This window comes from Gallinula chloropus, assembly GCF_964237585.1.
Source record: "Gallinula chloropus genome assembly, chromosome: 3".
Lineage (NCBI taxonomy): Eukaryota > Metazoa > Chordata > Aves > Gruiformes > Rallidae > Gallinula > Gallinula chloropus.
The window spans coordinates 21934499-21959818 of NC_140087.1; the positions used below are offsets into that span (position 1 = coordinate 21934499).

The 25320-nt window shown below is 38.8% G+C and overlaps 1 protein-coding gene across 1 annotated transcript in view; it reads left to right on the top strand.

Annotated features, from left to right (window-relative positions):
- Nucleotides 1-25320, top strand: part of SNX14 (sorting nexin 14) — a 52581-nt gene that overhangs the window by 13577 nt on the left and 13684 nt on the right. The window contains exons 7-20 of the mRNA XM_084261213.1: nt 2719-2803; nt 5023-5179; nt 5473-5548; nt 6836-6880; nt 6972-7052; nt 7195-7309; nt 9067-9222; nt 9442-9566; nt 10673-10731; nt 18110-18242; nt 22026-22227; nt 23187-23270; nt 23408-23508; nt 23798-23909. Coding sequence (XP_084117339.1) covers nt 2719-2803; nt 5023-5179; nt 5473-5548; nt 6836-6880; nt 6972-7052; nt 7195-7309; nt 9067-9222; nt 9442-9566; nt 10673-10731; nt 18110-18242; nt 22026-22227; nt 23187-23270; nt 23408-23508; nt 23798-23909 — 1531 coding nt within the window. The remainder of the gene's footprint in view (nt 1-2718; nt 2804-5022; nt 5180-5472; nt 5549-6835; nt 6881-6971; nt 7053-7194; nt 7310-9066; nt 9223-9441; nt 9567-10672; nt 10732-18109; nt 18243-22025; nt 22228-23186; nt 23271-23407; nt 23509-23797; nt 23910-25320) is intronic.

Sequence of the window (25320 nt, forward strand, 5' to 3'; positions counted from 1 at the left end):
GACATTATAGAAACCTTGGAATGATCTTTTAGTGGCTTAGTCCAAGTGGAGGCATTTTTGAGAATTATTGAAAAAGAAATTTAAAAATTATTAGCAGTGGTCCTTGTCTCATAGTTTCTGCTTGCTTGGCTTCATTAAATGCAGACAAGATCCATACATTGTTTATAAAGAGAAGACTGTCATTAAGTGAACAGCTTACTAAAAGCATTGAAACAGGTATGTGTTTTATATTTATGTAGTTTTTAAGGAACGTTCTGAAGACAAAAGGCTGAACTTTATTTGCTGTGTTTAATATCACATACGCTCTCTTTCCTGGGAGAGTGCTTCAAGCCTATTCTGCAGGAACTGCTTCTAACTCTTTGGCTGTTGTAGGTGGGAAGGGCTGCTGACTCAAGTGTCCATAGTTACTCAGTGTTGGCCCCTCTGTTGGAGCAGCTACCATAAATGTGTGTCTTTCCCCCCCTCCCTGGTAACAGCAGTATTTCCTGAGCTACGAGTTGTACATATACTCTGTCATGAGTGATTAACAGCCTGATTCTGTCCTTGTTATATATCAAATCCAGATGACTTTCTTGTTTACTCTTAACTCAAGGGTGTTGCTTTTTAAAGTGGATGTGGGGGAAGATTATGAAATGTCTGTGTAGTGCGGCCATACGGACATGTGAGAGCAAAGAAAATCTTTCAAAGTGATAATCTAGCATGGTCTTAGAATTTAATTTGGAGTTGTGATACATGTAGGTGTTGGTTGTGCTTCTTTGTGGATCCATTGTTGATTCAGAAAATTGAGGTCTCCTCTATTGATTATGTAGTAAGATACAATCGTGTTATCTCAGATCAGCTATGGCATCTTAATGTTAATTAAGCATTATAACATTCATTATAGCATCTTAGTGTTAATTTACCATATCTGCCTTTAATAATAACAAAGTCAATGCAGTATCTTCAATCCTATGCGTCTGGGTAGACAAAACGTGCAACAGAATCTCTAAAGATGTGCACAAGTACTGAGCACTGTCAGAGGAACTACAAAATAAGATCATCACAGAAATGTATTTGTCTTTACAAATGTTCAGATTTATTTCTATCCATCCTACAGTATAATAGAATTTATTCTGTCTCCATGTGTGAAGTGGTATAGATATCTCAAGCAAAAGGGTAACTTTGTGTTTTGGAACAAAATTGAAGCTTGGCATGCTCAGCTGCCCATGGCAGCCTCGCGTCTCATGTTATGCTTTATTTCCAGCTCATACTTCTTTTTTCCTGCTGAAGAAGTGTTTCTGTGTGTGTGTGCATCACTGTGATGCAAATGCTGTGTGCAGAAATCAGAGTTCATGTGCACACTGCAGATAAAATACCAACTTGTTGACATTTCAGGAATCCTAGTTTAAAGCTTCACTAGTTGGCTGGAAAAAGTTACCACAGGACGTTTTATAGACTTTCTGCTCAGATACACTGTCTTTATACCTTCATTTATGAAGAAATTCATTAGCAGTTGCAAAGTAAAATAGTCTTACACCTTTGCCAAACAGCTGTACTTTGGTTTGGATTTGTTATTAAATGCTCAAACAATAGTTCTAGCTAACAAAGACAACATTTTTAAACTTGGGAACTATTACATTATTAAGACAAAACAGATTTTTGTTTTTTCATTTTTAGATTATATCTTTAATTTTTTTGCCAAAGAATCTTCTAGTTGTGAACTAAGACTTCAAATTATGAAGTGCTTCAGTGAAAAGAATCCCTTTGTTTTCTGTTTAAGGCTGCTTAGGTGGATTTTTTTGAGGCATGGTTGTTGAACGAAGTAACAAGCCTTTCAGGCCAGTAAAGCTCTTTAAGCATATATGGAAATACTTCTCTCTCTCTCTTTCTCTGTCTTTTTTTTTTTTTTAAGTGTAGGTTTTTCTTCTTGTGGCTATTGGACTTTTGAAGGGAAAGTGAAGGGTTTCCTGCATCTGGTTGCAAATTCTCCTTTTCGTAATCAAGAAAAATCTAACTGCAGGACTCTACTATCCCTGATTGAATCATACATGCTTTTTTGTTAGGCTTGTGATCATGCTGCCACTAATGGTCATGTTGACTCAGTAACTCAGTTTTTCTGAGCTGTGACATCTGTTCTGCATATGCATAGAGAAGAGTGGTTTGATTTGCTTTTAGTCCTTGTGGACACGATTGCTGAGGATTAAGGCACACAAGTACGCAGAGAGAGCATCATTAACTTGCCTTCAGTTGGTCAAATCTTCATGTAGAACCTGTGATAAATCCTTGATACAGCTTGACTGAGTTCAAGAAGTGTTTGGACGATGCACTCAGTCACATGCTCTGACTTGGCTGGCCCTCTGTTGAGGCAGGAGTTGGACTTGATGATCCTTGTGTGTCCCTTCCAACTTAGGATATTCTGTGATCTATGAACTAGGCTTCATATATCATAGATTGTGACTGGGAAATCGATTTGCATTATGCTTATTGCAATTGAAGAATCATAATGGGAGCAAGGTGATAGATAAATGTGTTAACAGTATCGTTTATGGCATATAGTTCTACATGATACCTGCTTTGCCCAAAATTCGCCTTAAAAATGCATGAGTTCTTTTTGAAGGGTTCACGTTATGGTTAGAATGGGGACATATAAACAAAATAATATGTTTGATAGTTGTCTCTAATAATTGTTTGGAAAAAAACCTGTAACAATTCTGTTTTTATTTTAAAACTACTGTTTAGGTGGATATTCCAACTGTTGTAACAAAGAAAATGCTCAAGGCAGCAATGAAACACATCGAAGTGATAGCCAAGGCCAGGCAGAAAGGTAATGTAAAAACTTAATATATTGTCAGTTTCAAAGGACAAGTATAAATGTTTCTGTATGTATGTTTGTTATCATACTTGCTAAATCTTTTAATCCTGTCTTCTCTTTAAAACAAGCAAACAAAAAAGTTTTGCATTTTTCTTCTGATGGTCACAAAGACAAATGGGGAAGAAGTTAGAGTACAAACAATCTCTCTGGTTTGATTTTCAGTTCCCCACATTGAAAATACTGTCTTTCTTTCTCTGTATAGTGAACAGGAACATGGGGGTGGGGAGGTTATCTATTCAGAACAATGAAGAGAATTTAGAGATGCTTCTTAAAGTTTTTTCCTTCTGTGTTCCAGATGAGCAATTACAGGTTAAAGGATTTGCAGGTCTCTGCACTCTACTGCGACTGTCACTCTTAGAGTGACATTATATTCCTCCCAGCTCTAACATCAACAGTCAGTGGAGCTGTTCAGTATGTTGAAAAGTTACATTTGTGTCTGGGAGCCTTGGAGAGACATTGAGCAGTAGTGTATTTTAATTAATATTTAAATAAAAAAAATCTTCACAAGACTAATGTAAAAAATGATATTAAAATACATATTGAAAAAAATATTTGGAAAACAGAACACTTGCTGTTGGTAAATATTTATCTTTACCACTGGATCCGTTCCACAGCGCTGGATCTGCTAAATGTGGTTTCACTCAACTTTTAAGCATCGATGTTTACTTCCACTGGAGTCATGAACTTTCCTCCATTCCCTCAAAATGTCTGCTTGATATCCATAAATGTATGCCATTGGTCCTGTGAGTAGTGGGTAAGGAACAAGAGGGATAATGAGGCAAAGAATGATCGTGTTAGGGGTCTTTCGTGGCTCAACAACAATTTAAAGATTACTAGATTATCTTGTAGTGCTGTTTTATACCAAATTTCATGTTTCCTTGGAAACACCTATTTTAGCAGCAGAGAACTATATTTTAAATGTACAGTGTTGAAAAGATAGCCATTTTCTTCAGTGTTTTAAGGGGAAATACTTGTTCCCTGAAGGGAGATACATGAAGTAGCAGATGAAAATGACTTGTAGTAGCACGTTCTAGTAAGTGTTGCTAAACCAGCAGCTGTAATACAGGGTCCAGAGGCAGCTTTCAGACCTTGCTTTGGCTGCTAGCTGAGCCTAGCCTTTTCTATTTGCTTATTTTCTAAATCCCTTTTCAAATGATTGCCTTAGAGGGCATTTCCTTTTTGCCTGCTGTCCTACCTTATTTCTCTTGGTAATTCTGGACTATTTGCATAGATGCCTGCCCTTGCCAGAAAGCACACCATTCATCCCCTCTGCTGTTAGTGACACCAGCTAGGCAGATTTATCAGGCAATACACATTTCTGCATCCCCCATATCAGCTGATACGGTTCTTGGTCATGAAGGACAAGCTAGCAGGCCTCTGTACTGACTTCAGTATGCTGGAAACAGGCTTTAGCCTTCCAGATATTGAGTGTTTATTAGGTACCTGACCTGTTCCTGGTGGTGTTCTCGACATGAGGCTGTACGGGATTGCTAGGCTTGATTTAGTACAGCTCACTTCTTGCCTTGGAAGCGATTTGAAGGGACATAACACTGTTGCTTCTAATTAACGTGTAGTTTTTAATCTAATGAAGTAGGTATTCTTTCAACTCCATACAGTTGCTCACAAGAGGCAGCACCCTTGTGGGCCTCCATGCTGATTTGGGTTTGATTTATGCTGTGTTTAAAATATCTGTTCCTTCAGTTTTGTTTCTAAATGTTCTAAGCAGGAAACATATAACAGGAATGAATAAAACGTTGGTTTCAAACTGTGTTGTAGACAGGTCAATACATAGAAGCCAAATAAATGGGAAACCATGGAGGAGGTCAGGAAAAAAAGCAAGTAGATGCAGACTTTGGGCAATGCAGTTTTTTTAGAAGAATCAAGATGTTTAGTTCTTCAGTAATTATAAATGAAAAAAAACATTCTGGAAACCATACAAATTGCAATTGCTTGGCGAAGAAACTCTGATTTCAATGTGAGGATTTCTTTTTGCATAGCCTGGCTTCAAAGTCTTAGCCAATATTCATTTGTAAAGTTTCAACATTATATCCCTTTGGCAGTTGTACATGTACTAGAAGTATTTACTCTTCAACCCAAATGAAAAGCAATTGCTTCTTATTTCACAATAGCAGAAAGCTGAAATAATTTATGATACTTTTTTTTACTTGCAGTAAAAAATGCTGAATTTTTACAGCAAGCTGCTTTGGAAGAATATGGACCAGAGCTCCATGTTGCTTTGAGAAGCCGAAGAGATGAACTTCAGTACTTAAGAAAACTTACTGAACTTCTATTTCCTTATATTTTGCCCCCAAAGTCAACAGAGTGCAGGTATAGAAATTACGTAGAATTGTATACTTTAAACTATCTGCATACAACATAGTATGGTAATTTTGGGGAGTGGGAGGATGAACTCCGAAGTAATCTTCATCATCCCTCCTCTTTATCTCTCTGCCTACAAGTTTTCTTGATTAGTATTTAAAAAAATATTCTAGCATGCTTAAGACACTATTAAATAAAATATTTTCCTGTAAAATATAATGGCATTGAAAACTTCACTTGGAAAATTACATATTCTAGCATGCTTCTGTCTGATTTTTTTTTTTGTTTTGTTTTGTTTTCAGGTCTCTGGCTCTTCTGATAAGAGAGATTCTGCCTGGTTCTGTTTTCCTTCCCTCAATGGATTTCTTAGCTGATCCTGTAAGAGTTTGGGGTCGAGGAATAATCTTAATTTATCGAGTATTTCTGTTTTTCTGCTAAGTGTGTTGTGGTAAAACAAAACATGCACGATGATGTGACTTACTGTGCATTTAGGCCGGGTCAAAGAAAAAGATATGTTGTGGGTAGTTTTTTTATTTCTTCATTGTAACTGGTTTGAGTGCTTAAATCAGAATTCGATATTAAAATCCCAACATCAGGCACATAAAAATGTATGGCAGACTCTGTCTGGTCCATAAAGACTTTGTATCTGTCTTGTATATAATACCTAGAGCAAAGTCCTGTACAACTTGCCAATTGAATTCAGGACAACCACAATTAAACATCTAGCCTCTTACAGCACAGCCACACCTTCTGAGACCTAATGCATCTCCAAACATCATCGCAGTGTTCTGGCACCAAGTTTCCTATATTGAGCAACAACACTCCCCATCTTTTTTGTTCATCTTTCCTTAATTCAGCCCACACTTAGTCTGAATTTTTGCCAGTATTTTGGGCTCCCATCTTTAGTTTCATGATTTACTTTTCTTTCCACCTCACTTTACGTAAATCTCTCTTCCAACATTTCCACCTTCCTTATTCAGTTCTGGTGCTGACAGTGCTGCCCTGCTGCTGTCATCCTGAACCAACTAAAATACAGTGCTGGCACGATCTCTTAAGAATATATTTTTAACATATTTAGTGAAGTATTATGATTCCTTTTAAATGGAAGAGCACTGTGCTAGTAGAAACACCTTCAAATTTCTCATATCTCCGAATTCCTTGAACTGTAGCTCTGTGTATCTTTATAGCAGTGTAAGTAAACCAGCCTTTTTTTGCACCTGTCCTTCGTTCTGCAGATGAGAGGTCATTTATTTCTAAAGAAGGAATACTGCCATCTTGGATTTTATTTCTGCTTGTATTTTAATAGGCAAAATCACAGTACTTACATGCAGGTATCAACTGGCTGCAGGCAGGCAGAACTGTATCTGTGGCGGTATTAGTCGTTCATTAGATCTGCACTAACAACAAAAACACTTTGTAGAGCTTTCCTCCATGCAGTGAAGAATTTTTCAGTGCAGTTCTCTTCTCCTGACTTGTAGATACTTGAAAAGGCTGTTCAAGGTTAATTCTCAAGCGTGTTGCCAGGCTTTGGATTCCTTTGGGGTTTTTTTTAAGTATTAATATATTCAGAGGTTTAAACCTGGGCATAATGTAGTTACAAAATTATCTTAATCTTATTTGTTGAGTTTTTTTAATACAGTAATTTTGTGTTGTGTTTTCCTACAGGACACTGTCAACCATTTGCTGCTGATTTTTATTGATGATAGTCCAGTGAGTACTGACAAAATTAGAACAGTAGTAATTAGTTCACCTGTTAAGGAAGCTTGCTTACCTAATTATATCATGTCATTTTTTTCTACAGCCTGAGAAGGCAACTGAACCTACTTCTTCACTGGTTCCATTCCTTCAGAAATTTGCAGAGCCAAGAAATAAAAAACCATCTGTAAGCAAAGGCAGCATTTTATTTACTGTTTTGAATAAGGTTTTAATTTATCTGCTGGTTTTGTTCTGCACCTCCTTGCATTATTTATGTACTCACTGAAAGTTTGAAAATTGACTTGATGGCATTTTTTTAACTTACCAAGGTCCTGAAACTGGAGCTAAAGGAGATCAGAGATCAGCAAGACCTTTTATTTCGGTTTATGAACTTCCTTAAACAGGAAGGGGCAGTCCATGTCCTGCAGTTCTGCCTGACTGTAGGTAAGATTGCATACGTGTGTTGAGGTATATTTGATGGTCTTTCAAAAGCTTTAGGCATTCCTACGTTGAAGTGAATATGCAGCCTCAGAACTGGGCAGCATTGTTAAGCAAGGTATTACCTGTTGGGATATGTGTTCACTTACTTTTATGTCTTGAATGCTAACCTAGGCAATGTTAATGTTGGCGTGGACTGTAGGTCTTCATTGTATTTCTGTTTATTTATAAGGTTGGACATTTTAAAATAGAATGTTCTCATAAGAAAACAGTTCTGGCCACTGATGCAAAGTACCTTATATATAATATTATGTTAATAAAGTATTTTTAAAATTAAATGAGTCATGAAAAGACTCATGTTCTTTTAGCTTTAAAATTCTGATTTCTGTGAAGAATACAAACGTAACAGGAACATTAAAGGTGTTAAAACCTTCCATTGAGTAACCTGTACCTGTGTTATGAGGCATGTATTTGATTTTACCATTGCACACATGTTTGAAGAGCCTTCTGCTTTCCAATGGAAAGAAAAACTTCTGTGAAGTTTCTGTAGGAGTTGTTTATTTCAAGTTTCAATCTTCATGTCCCAAGCCCATACATACATCAGGAAGATGTGGAATTAAATTTGAGTGGCTTTATCTCGTACTGAAAAAAAAATTACTAATCATTGTATTATATAAGAGAAATATAAATAATCTCTGTGTGTGCAGCTGCTTATGTACTCATAATCCTTCCACACGTGTTGCCTTTTTGTCAGAAAATCTCCTCACCAAAACCCAACAAAGCTTGTTTTTTAGTGCTGGTGGTACCTGCTGGGGGTTTTGAGCTGACCCTTCTAGAGCTGCTTCCTCTAGCAGGAAGGTTTCTCAAACTGTGGCTATTGCCCATGATCAATCTCTTTTCTGGGTAAACCTCAGCATTTTCTTCCTTCTAAACTTCTCTTGCATTCTCATAGGTGACAAGCCTGTATATTAGCTTGTAAGCCAATGACATGTAGGTCTCTCAAGTTACTCTGTTCTGAACTATCTATTGTAGGTGGTTCTTTGCTTGATAGAAATATTTTGGAGCTAAATAAACCCAAAAAAACTCTTAAGTATCTCAGCAGACTTTCTCTGAAGAAGTTTACTTTTGTTTGTTAATTGAAAAAATGAATCAAATGCTACCTTGTTTTCCCTTCTTTATGGCTGCTAGTCATGCTGTTGATGGCATGGGCTGATAAATCCAGTAGGAGTGCACAGTAATTGTGCTGACTAGATTTTTCATTTTGTCAGAGGAAGTTCATTCTCAAGTTAGTCTGATATTAAAGATGATGTTGAAAATATTTTGATGTGTGGTGTCTTAGAAATGAAATAGCAGCAGAACTGGCAGATGACTGGTATAAAGGGCTGTTGGGGCTCTCTGTGTGTCCAGCATGAACTGGAAATCATGCAAAAAGAAAATGACAATTTACAATTTGCTAATTTGGGAAGAAAAAAAATTACATTATTCTGCTAGGAAACACTTAATGGATTTATCCTTACCCTGATAAGGAATAATCCGTTTTAATGGCAAAGAATTTTTAGTCATAATTTTATGAACAAATCTGAATGATAGTTAGTAAGAAGGGGTTTTTTTTACCAGATATTTTGAGATGTATTCTGTGTCTATTAATTTTAAAGCTTTACAGATTACTTTATCTGCTGGAAAAGGAGCTGCTGTTATGGGTTGCTTTGAAATGCTGTTTGTTAGCCAAGTTGACTGACAAATGCATTTTGTTTCCTTCTCAGAGGAATTCAATGACCGAATCTTGCGACCAGAATTATCAGATACTGAGAAGGTGTCTCTTCATGAGGAAGTACAGAAGATTTATAAAACTTACTGTTTGGATGAAAGCATTGACAAAATTAGATTTGACCCTTTTATTGTGGAAGAGATTCAAAGAAGTAAGTTTGAATTTGAAAAGAATAATTTGCACATGAATTTAAACAGCATTCTGTAATAAAACGAAGACTAATTCATCTAAATATGGTCAATCTTTACCTTCAATTTGAAGTCCTAGCTTCAAAGTTTCTATTCTTATGTCAGACTTCTATAGTGGCTTGCAAAACATTCACCAAACCTTTTATGCCTGTATATCTATTTATATTTACTTTTCTTTATAGTTGCTGAAGGTCCATATATGGATGTTGTGAAACTTCAGACTATGAGGTGTCTTTTTGAAGCTTATGAGCATGTACTTTCTCTGCTTGAGAATGTTTTTACTCCTATGTTCTGCCACAGCGATGAGGTAAGTGTGAGAAATTTGAAAAGGGGTCTTGAAGCAAGCCTGTATTTTGGTTTTTGGATACCCTATTTACAACAGTCATGTGCATGTGGACTGTACATTGAAAAATGTGTCTTAATTTTTCACTTTACTTAACAAGCCAGAGCTGGGGTCAACCTCTGTAAGAAAATTTACTTAATTTAAATGCAACATCAACAGAATTAAAAAAAACCCTCTTCAGCTTTTGATGTAATGATCACTGTGTATATCACAGCTATTTCAAAATCCTCTCCATCCCTTTTACAGTTGTAAATTTGGTGCAAAAGTAATCTTGTGTAGTCAACATAGAACACTTCTAAGAATCTCCTTATTTACTTTTCTTTAATATAGGGGTGCTTAGAGAAAGATCTATATACAAACTCTATATTTCTTCAGCATTATGCATTTGAGCAGCTAAAAGTCAGGTGGCTGTTTCCAGGAAGATCATTCAAAGCATCTTACTAGGCATTTCAGATTGGGTTCTGAATGCAAGTTTATATAATAAAGTATTATAAAAAAATAAAGTAATTCCCACACTGGGCCAACAGCTGTGTAAGGCCATCTAATAGGAAACACTTTATACTGGGGGTGAGTCTGAATTCTTGTCCCTTTTTAGAGCCTGTGTGTGTAAATCAGGTTGCATGTTAAGGTGCTTGCATGTATTTGAGGCAGGGTATATTGTCTTATCCTGGGAACAGGTGCTTACGTTACTTAGCGTTACTCGTAATACAGTGTGTTTCTCAGAAGTGGTACTGATGGTCATCTTTCCCTTACTAGCTGTGATGCTTCAAATGCTTGATTTGATTTTTCGAACAAGAAGGAGACGTGGATTTTGGCATTTAATTTTAGTTTTATTTCTGTTTTGGTGGGGTTTTATAATCTCATGAGAATGTAAAGTAACAAGTAGTCTGGGGAGCATCTATTGAAAACTTGGTCTGTCATTTTTTCCAGATTAATATTCTAACTCTTAGATTATGGTCAGCTTGCATTTTACTTCTATTCTTGCTTCCTGAATTCTGACATGTTGCTGCACAGTAGCCCTTACCTCAGCTAGTAAAGTGTTTTCCTGATACTTTCTTTGTCTGTTATAGTACTTCAGACACCTTTTAAGGGGAGCGGAGTCACCAACACGCAATTCCAAGTTTAACAGGTATGGTAGAATCGGTGTTTTTCTTTGCTTTTTAGTTAAAAGCATCAAAATATGAAAACAGAGGTATTTTGCTGCTGCATGATACTAAGTTGACTAAAGTTTTAGCTCCACTTTTTCCATTTAAGAAAGAAAAAAATGACATACTAAAGGAGCAGGCAATAGTATGTCTATTTGCTTTGAAGTGTTTTACATTAAAGAATTCAAAATGTGATTTAGACCTCAGCATTTGAAAAAGGGGAAGGGAAAAAATAACGTGTTTCTGTCTCCCAACTCTCCTCATTTATCACAGAAATGTAGATCAGGAGACTTTTCCTGGATTTGGGCTATATGTTTACAGACCACCTTCAGTTCAGGCTCCTTAGGGCCTATGGAGGAGGAGAAGAGCATCTCCTGTGGTATGGGTGGGCAGTCATCCACGGTAGGGTTGGGTTGAGTAAGCTTGAGGTCTCGTCAATTCTTGTCTGTCACTTTATCCGGAATGGCTTGGTCACAGCCTAGCCCGACTGAATGGCTCTTATGGTCTAGCCAAAAGAAGGAAAACTTCAGTGAGGCAGTCTTCAATTTGGATAGGTTTCCGTGGTACCATAGAAAATGCTGGTGTTTACCACCTTAAATTGCTGCAATTTGTCTTAACTTTTTCTGCTTTCTGTATTAGAGATCCTCCTAGGAGCAGCCCTCTTCACTTGCAGCCTGCTGTGGGGTGTATTACTGTGAGAGCCCTCTCTCCCCTGCTAACATGTCAAACAAAAAATACAAGGGGGTTCTCTCGAACATATCTTCATCTGTGATACCTGTTATGTAGTCATAGAATCATAGGGGTTGGAAGGGACCTCAAGAGATCATCAGGTCCAACCCCCCTGCCAGAGCAGCTCCCCAGTTCATATTGCACAGGTCGGTGTTCAGACAGGGCTGGAATATCTCCAGAGATGGAGACTCCACACCCCCTGGGCACTGGGCAGCCTGTCCCAGGGCTCCCTCACCCTCACTGGGTAAAAGTTCTTTCCCATGTTGGTGTGGAACTTCCTGTGCTCCAACTTGTAGCCATTGCCCCTTGTCCTGTCTCCATAGACCACTGAAAAGGGGCTGGCCATTTCCCCCTGCATCCCATACTTCAGATATTTATAAACATTAATAAGGTCCCCCCTTAGTCTTCTTCTCTCCAGGCTCACTCAGCCTTTCCTCATAGGGGATGCTCCAGGCCCTTAATCATCTTCGTAGCCCTTCTCTGGACTCTCTCCATGAGGTCCCTGTCTTTTTTTATCCCAGGGAGCCCAGCACTGGACACAGTAGTCCAGGTGGGGCCTGAGTCCTTGCATCTCTTGTAGATCCAAGACTTGGGCTTTGGTCTAGTGCTTTCTCAGATTGGTGCTGACAAGCTTCTGTTTCTTAGCAAAGAGGCATTGAAAAGCAACTAGTTGAAACTGTGTATCTCCCCTGTATGAGACTCCGCTAGGAACTTAAAAGAACATTCCAGCTTCTGATGAAGATGGCTGCAGGGTTTCAGCTAGACCTTCAAACCTGCCTTCTGGTATCTTCCCAAAATTATTCATGTCAAGGATTCAAAGTTGCCCATCATACATTCCTTAAATCTACTTAAAGTATGAAAACACTTAGGTCATCTCCTTGGTGCTTTGCTTTCCAAACCAGAAAGGGTGAAATTAAAGGCAGTCTCTACCTGGACTTTTTGAAGTAAATCTCCTGCTAGAAAAGAAGCAAATTTTGTCTGGGAACTGTTCTACCAGACTCTGGAGTTCAAACAGCATCCATACATTTTCAGAAATGCTATCTGGTTTAAATTTTAGAGCAATTTGAATGCCCTGAGTACATATGGTGGCTTATGATACGAGATACTGTGTGCTCCTGAAGTGGTGCCTCAGTGATTATTTCTGTGAAACAGAGGTCCTGTCTGAAAGTAGCTGGCCTGCTGCTTTGGACTTTCCCTGTGCAGAATCTAGGGCAGTAACTGCCAAGGGGAAAAAAAGAAAAATTAAAAAAAGGTTACTTAAGGAATTATTCCAGATGTTACCCATATGCACATACCTTATCCTGCCTTTTCTTCCCTATTCCAGCATTAGTACCAGCTGAGAGAAATTACATGCAGAGAGATGAGTTTTGTTTTCTGTGTCTTTGATGCTTTGCTCAGGATACTCTGTGTGTGTATTGCATAGATACTGCTGGTTTAAAAGTCAGATCAAATAGTAGATATGAAATCCCAGTGGAATGTATGTGTGGGTAATGTGTTGAAAGATTTCATTTATGGTAAGACAAGAAAATCATAGGGCACTTTTGAGAAAATGCAAGTGGGAAAGTAGAAAGAAGTGACTATCGTGTAATTTCTGGTTTGAATCACTTCTTTGAACTATACAAAATAATCATAGCTTTTAGTGTACAGATAGGACGAGTAATGTGCTATGAAAACTACTAAGGTAATAGATGAGAAGTCCCAAGTGTTTCTGGAGTGTAAAGAAGTCACACTGAGGATATTCTGCTAACTTGACAGCTAGCAGTGGCTGTCAGCACTTCCGCTCCACAACTGGCATTTTCCATCTAATGTTTGGTGTGTGTGGCCAGCAAAAACTGGTGTTTTAGCTTCCAGTTCTGATGACTTAACTTTGGGTGTGTGGAAGAGAGGACACGAATTCCCTCTTCCTCTCTCGTATTTATGTGTTTATAATACGTTACTACTTTATTCAAAGTTGCTCTGTGCTGGAAGCCCAATCAAAAAGAAAAAAAGAAAAGAAAAGCCATTATGTGATGCCAGCTCCCAGATTTCTGATTACCTCTATTATATCTGCCTCAATTTTCTACACACTGTGATCACACAGAGAGATAGGTGCATCCTGATTCCTTATCATTGAGATAGCAATAAAGTTAAAATGTTTTTCAAGTGAAGGACCAATTAGAAAAGATATTAACAATTTTGGAGAATGCCTAGGAGTAAAACCCACAGAATTAAGTCTGTAAGCAGTTGTACATAATGTAATTGCTTGTCAGCATCAGTTCCAACTTGGTAAGTTATGCTTCTGGTTTCACAGTTAGCATGACTGAAGAGAGTAAAATTGGAAAATTTTAATCCCTTATCAGTGTGCCCAGAATGCAGAAGGTCAAATGAATTAAAAACATGTTTGCAGTGACATTTTAACATCTTGGTAGGAATAACTGAGCTAATGGCTGAGGCATTGGTCGTAGGTATCAGGTTATGTAGAATGTCAAAAATACATGACAGGTCTTACAATCTTTTTTTTTTAAATTTTTTTATTTTAAAAAAAATCACATTTATTAATTTGTAAATGTGCATGTATATACATAAATATATATATATATATATATGTGCCCACAGCCTTTTCTTTATATTGGCTAAATGACCTAGATTCCTATGTAACTTTTGAACAGGGTGTAAAAAAAGCTGCCTGTTTGGCACTACAAGTAACTTTAAGAATGGAAATTGTTCTTTATAACTTGAAAGTCACTTGTGCTAAATGTCAATGAAGACCCTGAAGTTTCAATAACCAAGGTTTTAAATTCAATGGTCAAGGTCATGGTGATGAGGGACTGTTTGCATTTCACTTCCTTAGGACTCTAGGTCAGGAACTCCTGATTGAACCACACTTCTTATTAATCTGTTGTGATTGTTGAAGCCTATTCAGTTTTGCTGGGGTAGGTCTGTTAAATTTGGGTGTTGGAGGTTTTTCTCTTTTTCTTTTAGCATTATTTTCTCCTGGGCTCTGAGAGAACTTCTGTGCCTGTTGTTGCAGAAGTAGCCTGAGTTTGGATGGCTTCTGCTAACACTTGATAAACGCGCGTTAGTTACACTGCATCTGTCCCAACTACATCACATAGCCCTTAAAATGGCAATTAATTTTTATTTTATTTGTAAAAATGTGAATGTCTTCTCTGGCCTTAACTCATTTTCTCCCCACAAATAAGCTTTAGTCACCACATTCTCTTCACAAGTGTTAAGGAGTTGCTTAATTTTGCAAGTTTGCAATATATTAATATTGTTGGCTGTTAACAATTTGTTTGTTGTTACTTGTTTTGAAATGTATATGCATAACTTAAAGCTCTTTTTTTGGCCTGTGACTGTGAGCTGCTCCAAAATCTCCTTTAATGCATCACATTCCAATGTCTTTTACGAGGTTTTATCCACTTAACTGTTTTATCTTGCACAGCCATCTTCAGAATGATCATTGCATGCAAATATAACGTTTTTATGAAGGTTATCAAGTACTCAAAACCAGCAGTTCCCCAAATTAGTTCCCTTGGCAGCTTTTCTTGTGGCTGTTACAGGTTTGATTACAGCATATGCCGTTTTTTAGCACTTGCTCTAGGCAGCCTGTGGTCACTCATTAATGCTTTAAGAGCTGTTTGATGGTTTGTTTTGTCATTGTCTGTGTCTCTTGAAGTAGATGCTGACCAAACTCACGGGCTTTTCCTTACAGTTTGTTAGAACATTGGTATTTCATGTACAGCTCATCCTGTTCCTGAGTCTTGGGGGAACAGTATCAATGTTATTTTACAGGTTGGGAATCAAGGTGTGCAGACGCTTGTTATCTCTCGTGTGCCAGCTCAGGGTATTGAGTTTCAGCTTGCTAGAGTATTGAGCAAGGAGAAGCACTGAAGATGTGAGTGCAGCTCATTGATTTTTAAGTGCAACTCTAGGTGCTCAGCACTTCTCCTAATTGGGTGTAGGGGATTCAGTCAGCCAAATGCAAACAGTACCCTGACTTCACAGGCATGTAAACATCCAGCTTGGCTGACACAGATCACTTGCCTGGTCTTTCCCGACCCTGCAGAGGCATTCTTCAGCTGCTTAACCCTGACTGCTCACCTGCAGAGATCTACTCAGTGTGCTGAATGAGGCAGGCATCCTGTGGGAAAGTTGTTTTGCAGTCATCCATGATGAAAAGATGCTGCAGTGCGCAGTGGCACTGCTGCAGTCTCTGGCCTGCGATTCCCACCTGTAGACTGAACAGCAGTTGCAGTTTTTAACGTGACACGAGTACCTGAGGCCTTGGTGTCACATCATTCATCAGATGTGTTGGAACCTGTAGACTCTCTGCTCAGGACTCTGCCAAGAAAGCAACTGTAGAATTCCAGTCTAATAATGCTGTTACGTGGATCAGCACTAGAGGGAGTTGAGGTACTTTTCCCAATGAGTTTTATTGTGTATTTGCTGACAGTACCGGAGTTGACAGGTCTGGAAAGGTTTGGTCTCTATTCCAAACGGGACACCTCGTAACCTCTTTCTCACCCTGTGTTTTGAACCTGACCATACCTTGTCCCATGTCTTCCACCAAGCCTTCAGTTCTTTCTCCTGTTTCTGCTCAACCAGTGAATCTACTTGATTTTCATCCTGATAACTGGTTTGTTTTTTTTTTTTGTTGAAGTGCATGTGCTTTTTTCCCCCCCTAGTCCAGCATCCTCAAAAGATTGATCATCTGTTGCCTGTATGTCTCTGCTAACATCCCCAGGTATTTTCACTCTTAATCTAGTCTGGCTTGTGCTCATCATGTTTGCTCAAGATTTTTTGCTAAACCAATTCTATGTTCTCTCCATCATGTTTCTGTGTACCCTCTTATTCACTGATGTGTGTTCTGAATTTGTGTCTTTTCCTGCAAGAAGATGCCATCCTCGTTTGTCACTTTATACCTCTCCCAGTTTAGTGATTGCTCTGTACTCATTTGGCTCAGCATTGGGGCAGGTCAGCTCTTGGGTTGAGTCCTGACTCCATGCAGCTCCACGCTGGAGTTACAGGCAAAGCTGTACTCTGCCTTCAGCTGGAGCACGATCAGTGTGGGAATAAACTGATCAGAGCTTGGAGCACTCAATAATAAATCTCTGAATTAATGTTTTGTTTCAAAATCGTGAGGACTGCACAAGTAGTCACAAGAATGATGAGCATTTCTTCAAGAGTCAAGCCAGAGGTCTGAAGTTTTTACCCTTGTAGAAAAGCAAACTAGTTTTTCTGACTAAGGTTTGTATTTTGCTAGCTCAGTGATTAAGCTCTTGAATGAGATTCAGGTAGGGCCCCAATGTGAAGATGTTAATTTCAGCACAATAACATGTAGAATAACTTGTTTACAAGTTAGGTTAAATCGTTGAAACAGATTTAGGCTGTACACAACCAAGCAAACTTATCTCTAAGTAAGATAGATGGTCTCTGTCTGCTTTGGAGCTGATAATATACAAGAGAGAAAAAGATTTGGAAAACCAGTGGATTATTTACACAATTATAGTCGTGTACACAGCCTGGGTAGAAGCATAAACAGGAAGATCGTTAGTAGTGCACGCCTGGTTTGAGTCAGCAGCTGATGTCAGCATGGCTTTATGAGCAATGGAGATGCTTTACCTGCTGGTCTCTGATGTTCTGTTCATACTTGTTCAGTAGTTAATAAACTCTTTTCTTGTTTTAAAGGAAAAAGAAACACTTTGGGGGGATTTTTTTGGTCCTCTAAAGTATGGTTTGTGCTTTTAACCTCTAATTATCTATAAAATTCTTTTGAATCTTTGATTCTGCAGTTCGCTATTGACTTTTAACTCGCCTATCAACTCTATTTGTTGACTCAACCTCAGCCTGATTCCATTTTTCTCTTCCAAATTTCCACGTAAGAAATAATCTCTGGTGTCAAGTATTGTGTAAGGGCATAAGAATGCCATAAAATCTGTTCTCTCAGTCAGGAGTGCACTTCCTGGCCAGTTATCTTTCTTTTTCCATACCTAGGTGCTTTTTGTATGTTTTGTAAGTGGCAAGACTGGTTTTTTTTTCAGTCTTGGTCTATCAGCCAGACTGTCTCTTCAAGCCAAGATTCTTCAGTTGCATCTGTTTTCTCTCATGCTCAGTCTTGCTTCTTGTACATTCCTGTTGTCTGTTCCTAATGCTTAAAAGTCGAGGTCTATCTTGAACTATACATACGTGTAAATTCTGGGATGTTCAAGTAAAAAAAAACAACCCAAAACGCATCTAATGCCCCCATTTACAGTACTTGGCAAGAATGGATAAATATTTAAATAAAACTACATGAAAAAGAACAGTTAGTGACCTTCTTGGTGTGCGTGCCTGTGGCAATGCAACAGTTTCTGCTGTCAGCAAAATCGTTTTGCATCGTTAATTGTTTATACTCTGTGTTGTATCACTGAGATGCCATTGCAAGTGTGTTTTAATCATGTGGCAATCCTCTGTCTCTTAAATTGAGAAATTTTGCTGTTCAGTCAGAGAAAAATTTGCCATAAGTGTATTTCAGTTGGAGTGGGATTGTAAATATATTCGCGACTTGTTTATAGAATTGTTTCTCTTACCTGCACGTGATGTGCACTGGCCTGGTAAGACACTGTGTAATAATGCACCTTGTGTTGTGAATTCTGGCTTTTGTAATCCCAGGACCACACATAAGAGAGGAGAATCATTTGGAATCAGCAGAATAGGCAACAAAATAAAAGGTGTATTTAAGAGTTCTGCGATGGAAGGAGCTATGTTGCCTAACTATAACTTAAATGAAGGAGAAGATGACTTTGTGAGTAAAAGCTTTAAATTTGTCTTTAAATCTTTGTTGTTGGTTTTTCCTTACTTGCCAGTGTTTAATTTCTGCCTTTTCTGCTGTCTTTCTTCACTGCAGGGCTTCCATGTGTTGGCACCTGATTAAGTTGCCTTGTTTTCCCTGTGTTCATTCACAAGCCAAGCCACATCCCCACTTAGTGTGCCTCTGAGCTAATTGCTTAGGACGTGAAGTACTAGAAGTAGAGGTGTCAGGCATCTTTGTAAGCCATGAATTTTTCTCTAAAAATCTGGTGTGGTACTGGGCGCCCCTGCTCGTGGCAGGGTGGCTGGAACTAGATGGCCTTTGAGGTCCCTCCCAGCACAAACCGTTCTGTGATGAAACAAAACATTTAAGCATTTAGCACCTTGATAATCTGCTAGCTCATTTTCCACAGCCTAAAGATAAAAGGGTATATATAAGTTGATATTATTTACCTTGTGCAGAATTGCTTTCAGAAGAGGGTGGGAAGGACACAGCAACTTAGAACTTCAAGTAGGTTTGGGTTTGGTTTTTTGTCTTTGAGGAGAAAAAAAGGCAATTTTCTGTGCAGGCTAAATCTTCATATAATTCATGCCTTTATTGGGGCAAAACTGTTACTATTAATTTCTTGGGCATTACTATTAAGTTCATGTCGTAGCTTCTCTTTTTTTGAGGTGAGAGTTTAATGCAAATGGGTTAATTTTGCAGCACTGCTGTTGTAGATTCTGCTAGCCAAAGGGTGTGGAAGTATAGTTCTGCAATAACTGAGGAATTAGTAGAAGTATAATTGAAGCAGTGGAGCTCAGAGAAGGAACATGTTTTGGTGCCAGAATACAAGAAGTTACTAGGAAGTTGCTGGGCTCAGAGACAGACAATATAGCATCTAAGGAAGGCTTTCAAATGGGCAGAATGTCTTTATCTTAGGCAAGAAGGGGAAGTTTTAAGTGCAGCATCATCTCAGATACCTTCATTAGAGGGATGATACTACATTTTTACTAAAAACACCTTAGTCAAAGGTGTTTTTAGTAAAAACAGCAGTGATGGGATGTGTGTTTGTTTAGGCTTGGTTATTTTTGTTTTGACAAAATCGTGTTTCTTTTTGTTAAAGCCTGTAGGAAGCATCCATTTAGTCAGAGGAAGTGGTGTGGGGATAGAAATACGTGTTAACAGCTTTCTCTGGCTCCCTACAGCAGCTATGTCAACTGCCAACATAACAGTAACTGCATGAAACCACACTCAGTCTTTCGTCACCTACATTTTAAATGTACCAAAATACAGCCTGCACATTAAACTATGGGTATTGGTCCCAAGGCAGATCCTGTGGGCTTGAGCTTGTGGATGAAACAAATGGAAATAGATTGGGGCAACCTGTAACTTACAAGTTGGTGTGTGATCTGTTTCAAAAGAGGATTAAAGACCCCAGAAATTCATGCTTTGTGGCTTGCAGTTAATGGTGGTGCTTTGGTTCTCGTAGTGGATAAGCCCGCAAATTTACGTAGGTTTATTACCAAAGCCTGCAAATTTACGTAGGATTATTACCAAAACCAGGGCAGAAGTCAGGTGGGAGATCTGGTGGAGAGGTTACGAGCATGTGAAACTCTGTGGTGATTCATTACAGCCTGGGAAGGGCTGGGCGAGGAAGGCAGGCAGGGAGGTTATGGCCTGACTCCAACCTGCCTTACACCTTACCCTGACTCTGCCCTGCTGTAGTTGCTGTATCGACTGATAGGGTGGTCCAGTGTCTGTGACTGAAGAAATGGGAAGAGACGAGAACTGCAGGCAGTGCTAAAGGGAAGGAAGAAAGGAAGGATCAGAAAACCTTGGCAAGAGTTGAGTGTCAATCAAATCCAAGTGTTTAGTTTAGACAAACCCTACAGAATTGGGCAAGTCTGAGGGTCTCTAAAATGGTCTTGTGTTTTTGCAGGGAGGTCCTAGTGAGGATAGACAAGATAGATTATAAAGTGGTGATTTGGGCACCCAATAGCTCAGCTGTCACAGGGTGAGGAAGTGAGTGCACATAGCACCCGGTTCTTGCTGCTGCATCTGCAGATACTCAGCTGTTGTTGACTTGGAGTTGTTAATCCTGAAATGTTGTTCTGCTGTTTCTGTCCAGCATTGACAACCATGTAAAGCCTGGGAAAGGAAGGGGGGAGGTGCTACCTGTTATAACCCCATTGTTGTGGTTCAGAAAGCATCTGTCCCACTTATTCCATTCTTCAGTGTAAATTTGTCCTGCAGTTTGTGAGCCCTAATGGTTCATTCGTTCCAGGCTGGGGTTATTCTTGTTTACTTTGTGAAAGATCACAGCCTGTGATTTAGCTCTCAAATTGCCAACCACCTTAGCTGAGCACTGTCTGCACAGCGGCAACCAAGACTGCTCTTCACCTGTCACAGTTTTGCTTTTTATCAAACCAACTGGGTAGAGAGACACAAAAAACCTGTTTGGAAAAGAAGAGATTAAGTCAGCGGGTCTGCGGAGCCCTGTTTTGGAAGACATCATTCCAACCAGTTTAAGGATCTTTTCAGTATTATGCAAAGGCAAAACAGAAGTGAACAAAGACTGCTCGTGTGTCGAACCGTTCATGCTTCAGCTGCACTTGAGTCATGGTCACGTGAATATTGCAGTGTGGACACAGCAGACACAGATTTCGGGGATGCTGTGTTGCCTTAAAGTGCTAGTTGGATAATCACAATACAGGCAAAACTTGTTGAGCCACCAAGGCTTGGCTTTTCAGAGAAATTTGGCTTTAAATTCTGAAGCTAAGGAAAAAGGACACGAAAGGGGGGTTTACGCTTTGCACTCTGCTGTAATTTCACATGTAAATCCATATGTTAAAATCTCCTATTTTAAGAAGTGGCAGTACTCTCAAGTCTCTGTGTGACTTCCTAAAATAGTGTATTTTTGAAATGTACCTTAACACTAACCCCTCTCCACATAGTTAACAGCTCTGTAAATTGTAGTGGGAAGAGTGATTGCTGCTCCAGTGGGCACAGGCTGGAGGCAGGATGATGGGCTTAGGCGTTGCTCTTCGTCAGGCAGCACCTGTCTCATCACAGGGTTGCAGTGGTTTAGAAGTGTTTGCAGCCTGGCAGCAGGCTAAATTCGAGTCAGATGGATTCAGTTTTATAAGGAAATAGGACTATGAGGTTTGCTTACACTGATGAAAATACAAAGAGCTCTGGGCTGCAGGAATATTTAATCCATCCCAGTCATAGTTGTGTTACACCTTGCAGAGCAGGTCAGATTCATGTGTCCACAGCATCCTCCATTGCACTTGGCTGTGGGGGTGAGAGACCTGCTAGCTTGGTGCACCGTTGGCTTCTGTTCCTTGCTGCATTTAGGTGGCTTCTTGACCTGACCTCATAAGCTTAGGTCTTCAGTTTGGGTCCTAGTATGCTGAAAAATGCAGTGCAGCCCAATCTGCTGGTCCCAAACTGATTCCTGTAGCACCGTTGGCTTCTGTTCCTTGCTGCATTTAGGTGGCTTCTTGACCTGACCTCATAAGCTTAGGTCTTCAGTTTGGGTCCTAGTATGCTGAAAAATGCAGTGCAGCCCAATCTGCTGGTCCCAAACTGATTCCTGTAGCATACTCAGTCTAAGGCATTCTTCTGGCTGTTTCCTCCAGTACTTCTGTTTCCACTCTCCCTCCTCCTCCTTCTTTCACTACTTAGTGACACATACTATAGACTTGATCTATGTTCACTATCCTACATAAGTTTTGCAAAGGCACTGAACCAATGGAAATAAAACTGTAGCTCTTGATATTTGAATCTTTACAGATTGAAGAAGGTGTTATGGTGATGGAAGATGATTCTCCTGAGGAGGCTGTTAGTACCCCAAATACACCCCGCAACCTTGCTGCATGGAAAATTAGCATCCCGTATGTAGATTTTTTTGATGATCCCTCCTTGGAAAGGAAAGACAGGAAAGAGAGGATCCCTGTGTTCTGCATCGATGTAGAGAGGAATGACAGAAGAGCAGGTATGCAGTGTTGTGGGTAAATAAAGCATCTTTTGAAAACAAACTGAGAATATTCTAGTGTGCTCTGCTGTGCTGGCTGTTGCGGTGTGTTTTGTATACATGTTCTTTTGAAACGATGACTTGAAAATTCTGAGGGAAGCATGTTTGGGAGCTAAATGATTATGTTTAGTATTTGCAAGTTGAGAACTGACTGCTCACCATGGATCAGTTCCACTGAGTCTTCATGATAAAGTTTGAGATTTTCTCTTTCCATAAATACTGGCCCTCCATTTGCATTAATAAATGCTCGGCATATTTGTCCTTCATCCAATTGGAACTTTTGGAATAACGAACAGTAAATAACTTTATATAACCCTTAAAACATAGTTCTCAGGAAATGGAGATGTTTTGCCTATAAGGAACCATCCTGGCTTGCAGATAGTTTTGTCAGTATCAAGATGGCAACACATCCATATTAAGCTGGGAAAACAGCATCATCCTGGGGCTGTGTACATTTGTGTTGGTAAAACTAGGATTTCCACAGTAAGTGGGAAGTGTTTAAGAGGAATTTAATGATACCTTCCAGGGGAAAGAGTGGTCAAGATCCAAGCTGATGGCGCAGAGGACTTTATTCTACAAGTAGTATTTCTGTAAATCATGTGGTTAAATGCTTGAAAAGAGATCTAACGTAGTCAGCCCTGATAAACTGTAAAGTTATACAGCACTCTGTTGTTTACATTTTCAGGATCCCCTAAATAGGATGACAGTTTCCATGCCTTGTCTACTAGGGATGCATTTTAGATTAACACTGAAATGTCCTGGCTGGGAATTTTTTTATATCACAGCAGTATGGGGGACTAACATCGTTGAGGTTTTTCCTATAGTAATCTAATATACCTTTGCTGTTGCCCAGTTCATCTTTCAAGTAGTATAAAACCTGGTTTATTTTTAATCTTGGTTTGTGGGTTTTTTCTCCCTAGTTGGGCATGAACCCGAACACTGGTCTGTCTACAGGAGGTATCTTGAATTTTATGTGCTTGAGTCGAAGCTGACAGAATTTCATGGTACGTTCTCCATCATCTTGAAAGCCACTTTTCCCACTATTGTGATTATCTTTCAGCACTGAGCTGAAATTTAAAATAATGAATGCAATGTTTGCTGTGTTACAAGAATAATTTAATCTCCTTGATATCTTTATTAGGTACCTTTCCTGATGCTCAGCTTCCCTCAAAGAGAATCATCGGCCCCAAGAACTATGAGTTCTTAAAATCGAAGAGAGAGGAGTTCCAGGAATATCTGCAGGTATCAAATAAACTGTTAGAGCAAAGAATATTCTAAAACTAATAATACAAAACTAATAAACTAATTGTTGCTGGATTTTTGCTGGAATTTTTGTTTGTTTCCAAATAAGTTGGGCTATAGAAAGGATTAAAGTGAGCAAAAAAACCTTGATAAAGCTGAAAACAGAAGTCTTTTGCCAATGCCAGTACCTATGATAATATAATGCTCTTTAAATATCTCTTTTTGGTATACAGAAGCTGATTTTTAAAGGTTAAAGTACTTTACTATTTTATTTCCTTCTGTCTCAAAGAAACTTCTGCAGCATCCAGAACTAAGTAACAGCCAACTTCTAGCTGACTTCCTATCCCCTAATGGAGGAGAGACTCAGTTTCTTGATAAAATGTTGCCTGATGTGAATCTGGGTAGGTAATATGCTAGTTGTTGATTGCTGACAAATACTAATCCTGTAGATACTGTGGTTGAATGTGATAGTAGTACTGAGTAGGGAATTTTTGTGTAAGGATATGGAGGTGGGAAATTAGAACTCACAGCCCTTAAAATTATAGCTCAGCAAGAAAGATATGCTGATACTTTTTTTTCCTTGAAGAAAAATGACATTTTGGCATTATGGAAAAAAGTGTTTAGGTGGTTGCTTTTGAATCCTTCTGTCAGCAAGCAAGGTGATAAGATTTCTCTTAAACAGGTTTCATAGCTCAAAACGACTTGGTGTTGTCGCAAGTCAAATCTGCGCAAGTCAGTCGTTATCTGCAGGTGTGGTGTGTGATGGCATAAAGGATTTCTTAATATAAAACACCTTTGGGTGTTAGTGGATTAAAATCTGTTGATTTTAATCTGAAAACTGCAGTATTTCATGTTTCTAGAATCACCTGGCGTTAAAGAGCCACGTCTGAACTGTGCCACTGCATTTCTGCGTCTCCCAGTCATGGTGTGAACCTGCTGGGGTGGCCGTTCTCTTGGTCTGTTTACAGAGTTGTCAAATGAGATTTCAGTGGTCATCCCCCAGTTAAAGGGGATAGCTTGTAGTTATGGTGTTTACTGTGATGTATCTCGTGCCTGAGACAATGCTTCACTTGCTTAAACATCACTGTAACAAGTCTTGGCTCTTCAGTAGGGCTTTTTGTGGCTCTTTGTGAGAAGGAGCGATTTGGTTGTCATTTGATGATTGTACATACTTCCCAATGTAAGTTCCAAATTTAATAACATGTAGATAAGAAAAATAATACCATGGTTGTAGTTCTTAAAATAAAGGTAATAGTAGACACATTCATTTTTCAGCAGTAACTCTGCAGTATCTTGATGTCCCTAACAGGACAGGAGAGCTGATTTTTAAGGCCACAACAGTAGCCTGTTCAACTTGTAAAACATCCTCACCAGTATTTTTGAGACCAGATTTTTCCAGAACCTCTCCAGTTTAGTTGATCTTCTCAGGGAAAGGAAGTTTGTGATTCCTTTTGTGGTAATTGTTTATGAAGGATGAAGAACTCTTAATACAGAACATTATGTCGATGCTGGTGTCACATGGTATGGGTGCTATAGCTATTTATATTTGAGCTTCTAGAAAATTTACAAAGGCAGATCTAGATTTTTATTTAAAGTACAGATAAACATCTGCATATTTTTCATATTCTAAGTATCCTTTCTTGAAAAGTGCAAAGCATTAAGTTACAAGCTCATATGGAAGATACATTAAGATTATGTTAAGCTATAAGCTTATGTGGATATGTGGAAGACTCTAGTTTCATAGCTTTAGTGCCAAGTTAAAAAAAAATCAGATTAAAAAACTATTTTATATATTTAACTTAACACTAAGCA